The 17526-nt window shown below is 41.7% G+C and overlaps 1 protein-coding gene across 2 annotated transcripts in view; it reads right to left on the reverse strand.

Annotated features, from left to right (window-relative positions):
• Positions 1–1107: 1107 nt before the first annotated feature.
• Positions 1108–17526, reverse strand: part of gnao1a (guanine nucleotide binding protein (G protein), alpha activating activity polypeptide O, a) — a 147030-nt gene continuing 130611 nt past the window's right edge. The window contains exons 7-8 of one of the 2 annotated variants that reach the window (XM_075470746.1): positions 9273–9426; positions 1108–2486 (exon numbers count right to left, since the gene is read on the reverse strand). In XM_075470746.1, coding sequence (XP_075326861.1) covers positions 2299–2486; positions 9273–9426 — 342 coding nt within the window. In that variant the 3' untranslated portion in view covers positions 1108–2298. Of the gene's footprint in view, positions 2487–9272; positions 9427–10278; positions 16099–17526 lie in introns of those variants that run through there. The other variant, XM_075470747.1, reaches the window with a different exon arrangement.

Below are 17526 nucleotides of genomic sequence, written 5' to 3' on the forward strand. Positions count from 1 at the left end.
AGAACAGAGAGGAGGTAAAAAATGGGAGGATAACAGGAACAAAATGGCAAAGAAACAGCTTCATCGTGTCGCTTCACACAATTCTTTTCTCTTTTCAAAACTGGAAACCAAGAAGGAGGAAGGAGAAGTCTATATAGATAGATGGATGAGGGGAACATAGATTAGGTATGAATAAATAACAAATTTCCAAATCTACTCGTTGTGTTGTGTTGTGTGAGAAAGTGTGTGTGATGTGAGAACTGTGCTTTTCATTATAGACCTGGAAGGTGTGCGCTAAACCGAGAACAGAGAAGAAGAAGAAGAAGAAGAAGGAGGAGGAGGAGGAAAGAGCGTGACTTTATACAGCGTGGATGTGTGAGCATGCGGCGTCCCTAACTAGCGGACGCAGCGAGAAACGTGCTCTCCCCAAAAAAGAGTGGTTTGTTTTTTTGTTTTTTTTTCTGAAATAATAAAAAATAGATACTGTTATAGTATTATATTTAACCGTTCTGAGTCAGGCTAAAGTGAGGACACGCTTCTGATGCAGGGAAAACAGGCAAAACGGTAGAAGGGGGGGCGGAGGGTCGGGGGGGGGGGGCGCGGTTCAGAGCAGTACACCCGGGTCGCTCAGAAGTGTTCAGCTGGCTGTCCAACCCGTCGGAAAACAGCTTTTATTTAAAAAAAGGGGAGAAACGGAGAAAGAAACGTTCTGGAGCTACAAAGCACACGAAAGATTATCTTTTAAGAATATTATCCTCTGTGAAGGTTCACTGTTTTATTCTGTATCGGAGTAATAAGTGTAGATTTTTGTCCCTTTTGACTGAATTCTACGGGTCGCTGCAGGAATCTACGCTTCTCCCTCAAAGCTGCGACTACGACTCACATTTTTTTCAAATATTTAACCCCCAAAATCCCACTCAGAAACCAGCAACTTCTCCCCTTCAGCAGCTGGGATCTCCCCCAGCTTGTTTTTAGTGTTTTTTTTTTCCTTTTCTATGTCTTTTGCATTTTTTTTTATCAAACAAATTTTTATCTGAACAGTAATCATGAGTAGCTTTATTATTATAAGTTTTATTAATGAGCTGGTCTCTTTATACAAAGGCTTGAGTATCTCATGCTATCTGTGTAGGAGAAGAGGAGGAGGAGGAGGAGGAGAGGAAGAGGAGGAGGGTGCCCTTTGACCCTTTGACCCGGATGTTGGGGCGCCATGCAGAAACAAACTGAAAGGACAGAGAAAGGGATGAGATGGAAGGGTCAAAGACAAGATGCAAGATGGTGGAAAGAAGATGACGGGCGATCAATCAATAAATAAACGAATGATGAGTTTCTTTACGTGGAGAATGTTTGCAGGTTATAACTGGGAGGAAATTCGAGTTTCCGCGTTGTGTGTTTGCTTCTAACAGCACATCTATCTACAGTTCAGAGCCTCCGTTACGTGGCATCGACATTCAGGACTTTAAGTGCGTTTCCTATTGGCTCTCCAACCCGGCTCAGCCATTGGTTGGTGAGTGGCAACAAGGCGGGTTTGGGAAACAGGAAGCCTCATTTCCTGTCGATGAAAACCGGCTCTCGAATTCAGTTACAAGTTACTCAAAACACAAAACCGGACTACAAACATCTGAAAATGTCTTCCCTGATGTACAGAAAAGACGAATGTTAAAAGCTTAGCGGGCGTCAGCAGGTCGCGGCTGACTGGTCTGGGGTCGTCTCAGTGCTGCTTTAACGTGTTTCCGAAAAATAAAAGAAGTTATGACGTAAAAAACAAACAAAACGAGGCACAAACACAGGTGTCAGGTGAGGCAAAGTGTGAGTAAAAATCAGTGTACAGACTGATATTCATGTAATAAATATACACACCATCAAAGGAACGGTACAAAAATATCTGCAAAACAACAGAAGACACGGCCGACAAAGTGAAAGAGCAGGAAACGGAGGCTTCGTCGACTTTGTTCAAGAAGTTTTCAAGGCTGCAGGGCTTCGTTTTTCGACTGAAACTCATTTGTTTGCTTGGCAACGGACCAAAAACCAAAAAAATCGGGAAATAAGAGCAAGAAGAAAGGAGACAAGAACTAAAAAAACATTATATATATATATTTTATATGTACGTATGCCTATTCTTTTAAATTATCCTCGTTATTAATATGTACCTAGTTGCATTTTTCTTTTTTCTTTAGAGAATCAGGAGAATCATCGTGGTCATTATCGTCGTCATCATTTCCACAGCAGTGTCAAAGGAACGAGAAGGAGGGGGGGGGGACAGGGAGGACGGGAGGAAAGGGGGGGACAGAGGGGGGGACATTACAGGGCCTCCGGGCGCGCTCAGTACAAGCCACACCCTCGGAGGTTGTTGGCGATGATGATGTCGGTCACGGCGTCGAACACCACCTGGATGTTTCCTGTATCCGTGGCGCAGGTCAGGTGACAGTAGATTTCCTTGTTCGGAGAGCGGTTCTTGCTCTCGAACTGTGCTTGGATGTAAGATGCTGCGTCGTCATAGGTGTTGGGTCCTGGGCAGAAACACAGGAGAGCATGCATGAGGCGGGGCCTTAAAAGGGGCGGGACTTTAAACACGACTCATTAAAATGAGCCACAGCTCGTTAAAGCTCCCACAAACCTGTAAAATCTGTTTTGCACCTAAATCGTCTTCATGAAATCTGTGCTGTTTATTCATCAGGATGTTATCGTGCACGGCTTCAGTGTGCACATATCAACAGACCAATGATGCGTTATGACTAGGGCCGGGCAACGATTAAAACTTTTAATCTAATTAATCACATGATTTCTCTGATTAATCACGATTAATCGCATTTGTACACAAAATCCCAAAATGAATCCAAAAGTAGCGTATAGCTTTTAGCATTTAGCTTTATTTTAAATGTGCTGCCATATGAATGAAAGTGCCATAACATTTGTTGTGCAAACACACTTTTAACATCAGCATCTTTCTGTAGTTTTTATGTAGAAGCCTCGCTCCACTGTCTGTTTCCTTGAATGACTTGCTGCTATCAGTTGTGTGTTTTGCCTTTAAGTGATATTTTAGACTGGAACTACTACGCTGAGAAGACAATTCAACTTGGCAGAGTTTACAGATGACTTTGGTTCTGTCGACTCCGCCGTCTGGAAGAACTTTAACATGAAAATGGCCGAGTAAAAGTTCCGTACCCTTCTCCATGTTTGGTGGATCCGCCGATTACTTTCTTTTCCTGTTCCACAGCAGACAGCAACAGACTTTTACAAAATAAAAGCCTGTGAGCAACAGACTTTTACAGAATAAAAGCCTGTGAGCAACAGACTTTTACAAAATAAAAGCCTGTGAGCAGCAGACTTTTACAAAATAAAAGCCTGTGAGCAACAGACTTTTACAAAATAAAAGCCTGTGAGCAGCAGACTTTTACAGAATAAAAGCCTGTGAGCAACAGACTTTTACAAAATAAAAGCCTGTGAGCAACAGACTTTTACAGTAATAAGATAAAGAAAAAAAAGAGAAAAAACTGCATTAATGCGCGATAAAATATTGATCAGCGTTAAATAATTAACAAGTTAACACGATAATAACGAGTTAACTCGCCCAGCCCTAGTTATGACCTCCATAGATGTCGCATTGGAAGCAGATTCTCAGAGCGGTTAGCGAACCTTTTAGCCCCATAATGCTGCAGGATGGTCTCGGGGAGGTACAGGCATGGTTGAAATTGAACTTTCTGAACCTAAATAAAGATAAAACTGAGATTCTGGTGTTGGGACAAAGTAATCCCCTACATGGACATGACAGTGTGATTGGTCCTCGGCCCTCCTGCTGCCGTCCGTTTGTTATGGATCTGGGTGTGATGGTCGACCCTCCGTTTGAATTTGACAAGCACATCAGCGCTACCATCAAGGCCGGCTTTTTCCAGCTGAGGACTCTTGCAAAGATTAAATCTTATCTTCCTTGGGATGATTTTGAAAGAGCAATCCACGCATTTATAACATGGCGTTTGGGTTACTGTAATTCTTTATATGTAGGGTTGGACCAGGGTTCCAAAACGCTGCAGCCCGTCTGCTGACCAGAACAAAGAGGAACGAATCCATCACCCCAGTCTTGTGCACCCTTCTTTGGCTCCCTGTCGGCTTTCGGGTGAAATTGAAGGTTTTATTGATTGTTTTTAAGTGTCTAAACCAGGGACGTTGCCAGGCATACAGCTGTACAGGGGCCCAGGCCCCCATCCAGAACACCACCACCAACACTGCCTTACTGTAAGGCAAGGCAGGGCAATTTTATTTATAGAGCACAATTCGTACACAAGGTAATATAAAGTGCTTTACAGCTAAATAAAATCACAAGGCAATAAAATCATTAAAAAAATAAAAATAATAATAAAAAATAATAATAATAATAATGAAAAAAAATAATAAAATAAAAAAAATAAAAAAATAATAACAAACAAAAAAAAATAAAATAAAAAAAACATAAAAAATAATCATTAATTAATTCATTTAAAAGTGAAGTGCAGACAAAATACTTTCAGGTGTCATATGCACAGCTAAACAGAACTGTTTTCAGCCTGGATTTAAACATTGTCAGAGTTGAGGCCTGTCTCACATCTTCTGGAAGACTGTTCCAGATTTTAGGAGCATTTTCTGTATACTGTAGCCTACTGGATGTACAAGAACATTTCCGAACAACTCCTCTTAGAATAAAACGGATGCATCGAAACTAAGAAGCAAGAAGTAAACTGAAGACCAAAAGGAAAGCAAAGAAAACCCAGAAGTCAAGCAATAAAACCTCAAGCAGGAGTAACTTCTGCTGTGAAATGAAAGCATTAGCTCAAGTTAGCTCAGAGGCTAAACTGGGATTCTTTAGCTTGCTTCATGTACACAGATGAGCTATCCATGCTAAAATGCTGCTTCTGGTTTTCTTACTTTCAATTTGACTTTCTTTGTACCGTTTCCCTTCTACTGTGATTGTGGCGTGATGATGTGGACATGTGGCGTGATGATGTGGACATGTGGCGTGATGATGTGGACATGTGGCAGTTTGCTACAGGAAGGGGACGGTGGTGAGTAAGAAGCCACAAGATGAAGGCAAAACATTTTCCACAGTCCTTTCCCGCTGATGGTTCGGTGTTTAAAGTGCACGGTGGTTAGGTGTAGACGTTACATTCTCAGGTTGCACAGCTGTGGATGCTGCCTCATACAGAACTGTGCTGGACAAGCGTACCTATTTAACATATTCTGGTGAGAGTTGTCTCAGGTAGAGATGAGGGGTTTAATACGAGATACCACTCAGGTGCCGTTAGCTTAGCATTAGTTTTAGATCACAGTATGGGGGACACCAGAGGTGGGTAGTAACCAGTTACATTTACTTGAGTAAGTTTTTGAAAACATTATACTTCTAGGAGTAGTTTTAAATCTCTATACTTTTTACTTTTACTTGAGTAGATGTGTGCAGCAGAAACTGTCCTCTTACTCCGCTACATTAGGCTACAATGAGCTGGTTACTTTTCTTCTTACCTCTTTGGTATTCTACGCCTCATTATTTTTATCCCCCCGCGTACGCCTCATTTTAATGTTTTATTCTGACAGAGAGAGAGACTTCCGCCAAAGGCTCTACCACCTGACTGTGTTCCACCAATCAGACGCAGCCGTGCGGTCTGGTCACGTGACCATACTCGATCTCAGCGGCGGGACGGGTTAGCTTTAGCATTAGCAGTCGTAGCAAACAAAGAAAGAAACAGATGAAAAATGTCAGAACCAACGGTGGGAAATGAAGACGCAGACGAGGCCTCATACTGAAAGCATGTTTACCTTACAAAGAGTGAGAAACAGCAGCTACATTATGTGTCTTCTGTGTCAACCAAAACAAACGCACATTTCAGCAGAAACTCAACATCTAACTTGAGGAAACATGTAGCGCTAAGTTTCCTAAACTCGTTTTCCCCCCATGGATAGGTGAATGTTTGTTTTTTAGGTTACATATGGGTTACATATGTTTTAAACATTTCCTAAGTCTCTTTTATTTTTTATTGAAGTACTTGAATTCACCTGGATTATTTTAATTTAAGCTATTTTGTAATTAATTAATTAATTTTAATTCATTTCATCAATTGGATGAACTCTAATCTGCCTAAAGATGATTATTTAGTATTTTTGTCTGTCTGATTGAATGCTTGTGTTAACAAATAAATCAGTCGTTACTCAACAGTTACTCAGTACTTGAGCAGTTTTTTCACCTTTTTTACTCTTACTCAAGTAATTATTTGGATGACTACTTTTTACTTTTACTTGAGTCATATTATTCTGAAGTAACAGTACTTTTACTCGAGTACATAATGCAGTGGATCCTTCCCATGACTCTGAGCTCTGAAAACTCAAAAAGTTTGAATATGAGTAGTAACCTCATGATGCATACCCAACATTTCAGAGAATCTAGTATGCATCCGGGAACTTAAAAAAAGTTAAAGTTAGTAGGAGTAGTAGGAGAAGTATGCGGTTTCGAACACAGCCTCAGTGTGTTTAAGTCCAGGCTGAAGACACACCTATTTTCAGCTGAATAAAGCTCCAAATCTGAAGCTTGAATTTAAAAACTTCATCACATTTTAACTCCTGATTTTATCTATTATTCTTATTTCTTTCTTTTTTGTTTAAAATTTAAATCATGCTTTTTATTTCTACAGTTTTAATTTATCTATAAAGCACTTTGAATCACCTTGTTGTTGAATTGTGCTGTACAGATAAACTAGCCTTATGCCTTAACACTGGCAGTCAGTGTTGTTGAGTATAAAAACAGAGAAACAGCACATTCGTTTACATCAAAACGTAATAAAACCAACATTTGCACCTCAACCAAGGACGAGCTCATTCCTGTGCGTATTAGCAGGAAGCGATTGACTTTAATGCCAGTTGAGACCTGGATTTTTTTAAAGATGTTATAAGATTGAGCAAACGAGATGAAATTAAAACTGACTTTTTGGTAATTTTGTAACCTGTTTTAGGTTTTGAATTAACACATGAATACAAATGTAGGCCTCCAGTAAAGCCAAAGGAAGGAGTCTTTGTGGGCAATCTGATGGGGATGCAGCTGTTTTGGTCAGTGAGTCAGTAATGACCAGAGGGACGCTGCAGAGCACAACATGGCTGCAGCTAAGAAAACGCATACTGACACGGGTAACTGAGACATCAAGGCCGAGACCTTTGTTTCCTCTGTTCAGATGTTAGTGTGATTTCATGAATTCCCAAAGGGCTATGTGCTACATTTGCACCTGAAAATGATGCAAACAGCGATCTTTGTGCCTGGCTCTGTTGCATATGTATTTATGTATTTGTATTTTTCAAAATTAGGGAAGAAGAGTGTTTGAATAAATCCCCCTGACTTACGGTACTACGCTTTGCATCTTGCAACATGCTGCCATTTGCGGCCATAAAAATGCTTTTTTTGTCTGCACCTTGGAGGCACCGTACTGCACAGCATCGAGGGGCGGAGAGAAGGTGTGAAGGAAAAGATTCTTTCTATTTGGAATACCAGAGGACGACCTTAAGGAGACATGTTGTTTCCAGGACTGCCTTCTTTCACCTTCGTAATATTTAATATTTATAGAATATTAGAATGCAATATAGACTGCAGGTTTACTTGTGGCTCCCAGAGTTTCTAAAAGTAGAATGGGAGGCAGAGCCTTCAGTTATCAGGCCCCTCTCTGTGGAACCAGCTGCCAGTTTGGGAGGCAGAGCCTTCAGTTATCAGGCCCCTCTCTGTGGAACCAGCTGCCAGTTTGGGAGGCAGAGCCTTCAGTTATCAGGCCCTTCTCTGTGGAACCAGCTGCCAGTTTGGGAGGCAGAGCCTTCAGTTATCAGGCCCCTCTCTGTGGAACCAGCTGCCAGTTTGGGAGGCAGAGCCTTCAGTTATCAGGCCCCTCTCTGTGGAACCAGCTGCCAGTTTGGGAGGCGGAGCCTTCAGTTATCGGGCCCCTCTCTGTGGAACCAGCTGCCAGTTTGGGAGGCAGAGCCTTCAGTTATCAGGCCCCTCTCTGAGGAACCAGCTGCCAGTTTGGGAGGCAGAGCCTTAAGTTATCGGGCCCCTCTCTGTGGAACCAGCTGCCAGTTTGGGAGGCAGAGCCTTCAGTTATCGGGCCCCTCTCTGTGGAACCAGCTGCCAGTTTGGGAGGCAGAGCCTTCAGTTATCAGGCCCCTCTCTGTGGAACCAGCTGCCAGTTTGGGAGGCAGAGCCTTCAGTTATCAGGCCCCTCTCTGAGGAACCAGCTGCCAGTTTGGGAGGCAGAGCCTTCAGTTATCAGGCCCCTCTCTGAGGAACCAGCTGCCAGTTTGGGAGGCAGAGCCTTCAGTTATCAGGCCCCTCTCCGAGGAACCAGCTGCCAGTTTGGGAGGCAGAGCCTTCAGTTATCAGGCCCCTCTCTGTGGAACCAGCTGCCAGTTTGGGAGGCAGAGCCTTCAGTTATCAGGCCCCTCTCTGTCTCTGCACCATGAAGTGTTCTGATTCCAAACCCAAAACATTATTATCTTTCCCAAATGGCATCAACTCTGCAGATTTCTTTCCCCAGAACCTCAGAAGAAAGAGATGAGGGGCCCAAAGCAGGATTCTGTAAGCAGTGGGTGAACAACGTCATGTTTAAAAATGCCAGGAAAACAAACAGAGCCCAGATAAATATTAATAAAATGGAATATAACGGAGCTGACTGCTGAGAAAGCTTCATTAGGCAGCCTACAGGGAGCAGGGGGGTTTCAACTGGTGAAAACGTTTGGAGCCATTTCTGCTTCCTGGTGAGTTTGGAGGCTGTCGGTCACAGACAGCGTGGATCTAATTATACATTTATTTCAGTGATGGTACCACTGAAAATGCTGTATTTCCCTATTTTAATGACAGATACACTGACGTTCACCCTTCCTCCAACACTCCACGAAGCCAAATAGTTTTTACATAATCCATCGAACAAACAGACAAATAAATAAAGAAAAGACTCCATCCCAGAACTGCAGTTTTAAACAATCGACCGTGTTAATTATCGAGCCTTACAGGCGCCAGCAGGTGGATTTTATTACCTTATAACATGCAGTAGACATAACTTTGTACATTTGTTTAAATATATAATTTTTTTAGGTTCAATCTGGGCTAAAATGTGCTGTCAATATTCTGGGTTAATAATACATGCTGCAGTATTCCATTAAAACCACATTAAATTTACATTTTCATGCAACAACAGAATAAATAGAGATAAACCTGCACAGCTGAGGCTTTGTGTGCAGCTTCATGGAGCAGCCGCTGCCTGCCAGCTTTAAAACATTTCTGTTTTTTCTGTTTTTTGTACCTGTGTATTCAGGGAAGCAGATGCTGAGCGCAGACTTCTTAATCTTCTCTGCAAACAGGTCCTTCTTGTTGAGGAAGAGGATGATGGAGGTGTCGATGAAGAACTTGTTGTTACAGATGGAGTCGAACAGCATCAAAGACTCGTGCATGCGATTCTGCAGAGAAGGAAGGATGGAGGGATGAGGAGAGTAGCAGTGAAACGGAGAGGAAGAACGAAGGGAGAAAATGGGATTAGGTGAGAATAAAGGACCAGATGAAGAGAAGAAGAGAGGGAAAAAGGAATGAATGATGACAGAGAACAAAGAGGAAAGAGGGGAAAACATGGAAGTTAGCAGTGAGCAGGCAGGCTTTCCGGAATCTTTCTTTCTTTCTGATTATGTTGGGCAGATTATTGCTTTGGCATCTTGAATGAAGCATGCCTTTCTGCAGCGTCAGACTTTCAGGAAATACTTCAATAAATAATGACGGTTTTGGAAAAAGGAGAAGGAATGAGGAACATCAACAAACTGGCTCTATAATTAAACAGCGTCGGCTACACTGGAAAAAAATGCACCTTCAAAAATAAGTAAGAAAAACAACAAATAAAAGACGTTTTTGCTTGAAATAAGCCAAAAAAAATCTGCCAATGGAACTAGTGAAAATCGGCTTGTCAAGATTTCTTGAAATAAGATGTGATATTTGGGACTTTTGAGTTAAAAGTGATCTTGAAATTAGCTTAAAAACCTCTTCAAATGTCAAAAAAAGCTTGTTTCATATGATATGTGACTCAAAACAATTTGTTTTCAAGACTTTTTCATTTAACAAGATATTCCAGATGTATTGTCTTCAAACAAGTCCCTATATCTGGCTGAAATGGTGCTTGTTAGGCAGTTGTGTCTTATATTAAGTGTAATGAGATATTTGGACTAGAAATGAGACAAATATACTTGGTAAGACTTTGATTTTTTCCAGTGTAAACATTTACAGTCGGATACTGACACACACGCGGGGAAATAATCACTCATATCACGTGACTCATGTGCTGCTTTATTATCATTGTCTCATGTATAAATACAAGGTTTAATAAATTACAGTGAAGGAGTTACAGCAGATGTCTCAGTACAACACACACACAGTTTTGGTTGGTACGGACCGGAAGGAAACAGATGAGTATGGTGAGCGTAAAATCTGCCTCCTTAAAGCTACCAGAGTTCATGAGAGGCTTCGGTGCTCATGACAGAAGATAACCCAAAAAGCATTTACCGTCAATTCCGGACTACAGAGCGCACCTGAATATAAGCCGCACCCTCTCATTTTAAAAAGAAAATCCATTTTGTACATGTATAGGCCGCACCGGATTATAAGCTGCGGGTGACCACATAGTAATATGAGATATTTACACAGAAAGATGTTACACGTGAGGATTTTTAAACTTTTAATTAAATGCATATGGTAACAGAAAGAAATAGACACTGCAAAATGCTTTTTTTTAACCGAACAGTGCCTGTAACACAGCTGGTTTTAACTTAAATACCTATCGGTAACGGAAAAATACGTGGCGTAAATGCTTTTTAATGCTTTTTAAAAGACAGCAGCCTACCAGGAAAAGTCATTGATCGCCTTCAATTTAAAAGCTGCATCATACGCATTTTTTTCGTTTGTTTTCCATGTTGAGAGTGAGTACAAATGACCGATTTACAATAATTTACTCGCGTAAGTGTGTTTGATTTATCGTACAATTTCATTGGACCACTGTGAACTATTCCTTAATTGTATTGGTCTAATGTTACGGTGCAAAATGTTTTTGGCGGCATGTAAACCAAAGAAAAAAAGCATATATTAGCTCAAAGCCCGGGAAAAAGTAGCGGCTTATTGTCCGGAATTTACGGTACAAGCAAACATTTTGAATTTGAAGCCAAAGGACACCACGGGAGCTGGTTTAAATCTGAAAGGTTTGTTTAGTTCTTCTGCTTCTGCGACGTTTCAGCAGCTTTTTATGCAGCTTTGTGGGGCAGTAAGACGGCTGAAAGTGCAATTATTTCTCCTGTAACACAGAAAAGCAGCAGCTCGGCCTGTAGGCATCAGACTACATTACCCACAATTCATGGCAGCCCACAGGGATTCAATGTTTACCATCAGGATGACGCTCCCCACCCTCCTCTGCTGGTGTCAACCACATTTAAAACTCACCATCCTGTCTCCACCTAAAACTGAGAATTGTTTTAATGCTCTACAGCTGCAGAGGGTAAGAAATACACTGGAAAAAATGCCCCTCAATAATTTCATTATTGGTAAAATCAATAATTTGTTATTACTTCATCTCATAAACACTGGACAAAGCACTTTGGGAGTATTTTTAATTATATAAGTTGACAGTTTAACTGCTGAACAGAATCACAGAATGTGCCTGATATTAGTCAACCACTGGTTGATAACAGATATTGATTGCTTGAAAACACATCGATTCAAATAAAAATCCTAAAAAATGACTCTAAACATCGGTAATCACAAAAAGAAACGACATGTGGAGGTCCACAGGGTTCTGTTCTGGGGCCTCTTTCCTTCAAAACGTACAGACTCCCACTGGCTCAGATTATGCAAAAGATAAAAATGATACCACTGTTTTATGCACATGTGACCATATCACCAGGGGATTATAATCTCTTACAAGCAGTCCTTACACGGCCTGACCCAGAACTTCCTTAATTAAAGACTAAATACAGGTAACAAAGTAAAAAATGGTCTTAAAATAAGTTAAAAATAATCAACCAAGCCAGAAATCTGGGAGTCTTTATGGACTCAGACCTCAGTAGACGTGCTGACTGTAACAGTCTATTTACCGGTCAGGTTTATTGATTCAGAAGTGGATCATGTCGCTTCAGTCCTGAGGTCTCCACACTGTCCATCACAGAGTTGATTTTAAAACACTGCTGGTGGTTTACAAAGCTTAAAGTGGGTTAGAGCCTCAATATATTAGGGGTGGGAATCTCACGATTCGATTAAGATTCAGGGGCTGCGATTCGATTATAAAACGATTATTGATGGCTCTTTAATTTATGTATATTGATGCACTTTTTCACAACATTTCTTTTTGTCTCTCTGTTTTTCAAACGTTTGTAATAAGAAACAGAGAGTGCACTGGAAAAAATGCCCCTCCAAAAATAAGTAAAAAAACAGCAAATAAAAGACGTTTTTGCTTGAAATAAGCAAAAAAAAATCTGCCAATGGAACTAGTGAAAATCGGCTTGTCAAGATTTCTTGAAATAAGATGTGATATTTGGGACTTTTGAGATAAAAGTGATCTTGAAATTAGCTTAAAAACCTCTTCAAATGTCAAAAAAAGCTTGTTTCATATGATATGTGACTCAAAACAATTTGTTTTCAAGACTTTTTTATTTAACAAGATATTCCAGATGTATTGTCTTCAAACAAGTCCCTATATCTGGCTGACATAGTACTTGTTAGGCAGTTGTGTCTTATATTAAGTGTAATGAGATATTTTGACTAGAAATGAGACAAATATACTTGGTAAGACTTTTTGGATTTTTTCCAGTGTGGTTTCAACCGGACCGCGAGCCGGTGTGGCATTAAGCTGAAGAAGCTTGGAGGTGGTTCCAAACTATGGATGTTATTTGTTATTTGCCACTCCGCCCACCCCTGAGGGTCCCTTTTGTGCAGTGGGAACGCAAGCTGACCCCAAAGAGACCCGACCCGTACCGTTCTGAACCGACCCGTAAGGAAGGAGCTAAACCGGAAAAGTGATTCCGGAAATGATGTTGTTAGCCGACCAATCACAACCCTTGCGGTCTCCGCGAGTCTCCGTCGCCTCGACGGATAGATAGATAGGAATGTTGGCCGACGCACGCAAGAGACGGAGAGCCGTAGACGACCATAAATCAGGCTGTGATCAGTCAGAGGAGGAGATGATCTTCTAACGTCTCGGCAGTCAGACTTCTTCTTTGGCAAAAGAGCCAAAACACACGCGAGGCTCTTTGGTTGGAAGCGATGGCATCATTTGGCAAAGGAGGTGCTGTGACATTTTAAAAACCCATGGGCCTGTTTGTGTTTTCAGTGCATGTGTGTGTGCATGTGTGTGTGCACGTGTGTGTGCATGTGTGTGTGCAAAGGGTAGACAGGTGCCTTGTGGGCAATCAATCCACAGATACTGACTCCACCACAACACCCACGGGATGATGTTGTCCCTTACACAACAAGCACACACACACGCACGTGCACACTGATCTTCCCTGCACTATAAACTAACACACGTGCACGTGACTGTATGCATTGTGCACGCACACACATGCAGACGCACACGCAGCAGGCCATTCAACAGCCTGGAGGAGCTCTCCGGCTCTAATTAGGAAATTTGGCACAGATGCGGCAGCACCAGCTGATGATGTCATCCACCTGTTTAAAAAAAGGGTGGAGGCGCCGCCTCGCTGTTTGGGTGAAGCAGGAAGAGGAGAAAGACCCCGCACACCAACAGAGATCAGGCAGATCAAGCAGAGCAGCAAAGTGCTGCTGACACACCCTGCACTGGAAAAAATGCCCCTCCAAAAATAAGTGAAAAAACAACAAATAAAAGACGTTTTTGCTTGAAATAAGCAAAAAAATCTGCCAATGGAACTAGTGAAAATCGGCTTGTCAAGATTTCTTGAAATTAGATGTGATATTTAGGACTTTTGAGATAAAAGTGATCTTGAAATTAGCTTAAAAAACTCTTCAAATGTCAAAAAAAGCTTGTTTCATATGAAATCCGACTCAAAAAAATTTGTTTTTCATTTAACAAGATATTCCAGATGTATTGTCTTCAAACAAGTCCCTATATCTGGCTGAAATAGAACTTGTTGTGTCTTATATTAAGTGTAATGAGATATTTTGACAAGAAATGAGACAAATATACTTGGTAAGACTTTGATTTTTTCCAGTGTGAAGCCTGAACCCTGGATCCTGGATCCTGGATCCTGAACCCTGGATCCTGGATCTGCACTCACCAGCATCCTTTCAAAGCTCACCTCTGGCTTCTTAAGGTGGACGGAGGGGATATTACACAGAGCAGACGCACACGATGGATGCAGCCTCGGGGCTGTGTTGAATGTAAAATCAATGCTTCCGTGGAGGCATTTCATGGGAGTTGTCTGGTTGAGTCAGCACCGGCTGCCGCAGTTCTTTGTTCTAAGTGGTTAGAACAAAGAGATGACTCCTGCAGGGCTCACCGATGGTCGCGGCCTCACTTCAGCACGAACCACAGTGTCCTCAGCAGGAACCAGTAGAAACGATACATTTACATTATGAGAAACACACTTTTACTCTCACACAACAACAGCAGGACTTTGCGATGCTGACGCTGTTCCTTTGAGGTCTGAGCTCCGCTGCTCAGTTTACGACCAACAGGCCGACGTGGGAGTGAGGATAGGGATGTAACTCTCCTGTTCATATGTTTTGGAACAATTTAGGTGGATGAATCAAATCTGCAAGTTGGAAAATATAAGTAACTGTTGCAACACAGTAGTTGATCTGCCTATTGTATCATTTTATGAGACAGCTGCCGGTTCTGTGAGTCCAGGGCTGTGTTCGAAACCGCATACTTCATACTTCCATACGGCATACTGATCGTTCAGACAGTATGCAGAGCGTTTACCCACAATGCATTTCGCTCCTGCCCGAGCCGAAATCAGCCGGCCTGAAGCTGATTTCGCTTAAGCTCTAAACTCTGTAAACTTTAGCAACATTTGAAACATTTTCAGGTGAGAAAGTAGTCGTTTAGATCCCCAACGTGTTGAAAACCTGACAAAATACCGGCTGTTTACAATTTTGTTCCGACGAATTCGGCGCTGCTAAAGCTAGCCGCAGTTAGCAACGCACTTCCGGTTATTTTGACAAAATAAAATACCCGTTGCCTTTTATCATAGGGAAAGCCATTACCATACAATTGGTGCTTTTGTTTTGAAAACAGGAAGTGAACCTACCCTCGTTGTAGCTAGCTTGAAACTGCCGTTTTGACAGGAAATGACGATCGGCGACGTTACGTTGCATCTTGGGTAGTTTGAGTATGAGTAGTAACCTCATGATGCATGCCCAACATTTCAGAGAATCTAGTATGCATCCGGGAACTTCTCGCTCACTCAAACTCACATACTAACTCAAAAAGTTAGTATGAGTAGTAGAAGTATGCGGTTTCGAACACATCCCAGGTAAGCTGGCATTAGGGAGGTGACTCTGGGACGCCACTGATCACTCTCTAGCCTCCTGGAGGCGTAGTGGAACCAACGAGACGAAACTCTGATGAAAGGAAGTTCCCACCTGATGACCCCAATGACATGTTGGTCAGCACTGCTCACTGGTCTATATTAAAGGGATTATAGGGAAATATTAACTGAGTCTGAATCCATCTTTTCTTTTCTTTAGCACAAGTTTCTTGTGTTTACCTTTGAAAGCTGCAGGTATCAAGCCAGCAACAGAATTTAGAGTCACAGTAAAATGAAAGACAGTTAAACTGGAACGGGCCCCTGATATGAGGAACTAAAAAAGACAAAGAGAAGAAGTCTCAACAATCAAATCACCAAGTTGACTGAAGCTGGACAGGCGGTCAGCCCGCTGCTCAGATCCGACTGACTGCCACATTTGTGGGTCACATACAGGTACCAACATTTATCATCAGTACAAGCCACACCCCCTCAGGTTGTTCGCTATGATGACATCCGTGACAGCATCAAAGACAAACTGGATGTTGTTGGTGTCCGTGGCGCAGGTCACATGGGAATAGACCTCTTTGTTGGTTGACCTGTTCTTGCTCTCATACTGAGACTTAACGTAGGCGATTCCCTCGAGGTAAGTGTCCGGACCTGCAGGTGAGACACACACAGATGACATGTCACAGGAGTCGGCACGCGGCCGCATCCGAACCTTTCAATCTGACCCAGTGTGCCAAACCGCATACTTCTACTACTAACTTTCTGAGTTAGTATGCGAGTTTGAGTAAGCGAGAAGTTCCCGGATGCATACTAGATTCTCTGAAATGTTGGGTATGCATCATGAGGTTACTACTCATACTTAAACTACCCAAGATGCAACGTAACGTGACGTTGCCGATCGTCATTTCCTGTCAAAACGGCAGTTTCAAGCTAGCTACAACGAGGGTAGGTTCACTTCCTGTTTTCAAAACAAAAGCACCAATTGTATGGTAATGGCTTTCCCTATGATAAAAGGCAACGGGTATTTTATTTTGTGAAAATAACCGGAAGTGCGTTGCTCACTGCAGCTAGCTTTAGTAGCGCCGAATTCGTGGGAAGAAATTTTTAAACAGCCGATATTTTGTCAGGTTTTCAACACGTTGGGGATCTAAACGACTACTTTCTCACCTGAAAATGTTTCAAATGTTGCTAAAGTTTACAGAGTTTAGCTTAAGGGAAATCAGCTTCAGGCCGGCTGATTTCGGCTCGGGCAGGAGCGAAATGCATTTTGGGTAAACGCTCTGCATACTGTCTGATCGATGAGTATGCAGTATGGAAGTATGTAGTATGTAGTATGTAGTATGCAGTATGTAGTATGCAGTATGTTGTATGTAGTATGTAGTATGTAGTATGCAGTATGTAGTATGTAGTGTGCAGTATGCAGTATGTAGTGTGCAGTATGTAGTATGCAGTATGGAAGTATGTAGTATGTAGTATGAAGTATGGAAGTATGTAGTATGGAAGTATGTAGTATGTAGTATGTAGTATATAGTGTGCAGTATGTAGTGTGCAGTATGTAGTATGTAGTGTGCAGTATGTAGTATGTAGTGTGCAGTATGCAGTATGTAGTGTGCAGTATGTAGTATGCAGTATGTAGTATGCAGTATGTAGTATGTAGTATGCAGTATACAGTATGTAGTATGTAGTATGCAGTATGTAGTATGTAGTATGTAGTATGCAGTATGTAGTATGCAGTATGCAGTATGTAAGTATGTAGTATGTAGTATGTAGTATGCAGTATGCAGTATGTAGTATGTAGTGTGCAGTATGTAGTTTGCAGTATGTAGTATGCAGTATGGAAGTATGTAGTATACAGTATGTAGTATGTAGTATGGAAGTATGTAGTATGTAGTATGCAGTATGTAGTATGCAGTATGGAAGTATGTAGTATACAGTATGTAGTATGTAGTATGGAAGTATGTAGTATTTAGTATGCAGTATGTAGTATGCAGTATGCAGTATGTAAGTATGTAGTGTGCAGTATGTAGTATGTAGTATGGAAGTATGTAGTATGTAGTATGTAGTATGCAGTATGTAGTA

This window comes from Odontesthes bonariensis, chromosome 7, assembly GCF_027942865.1.
Source record: "Odontesthes bonariensis isolate fOdoBon6 chromosome 7, fOdoBon6.hap1, whole genome shotgun sequence".
NCBI classification, from domain to species: Eukaryota; Metazoa; Chordata; class Actinopteri; order Atheriniformes; family Atherinopsidae; genus Odontesthes; species Odontesthes bonariensis.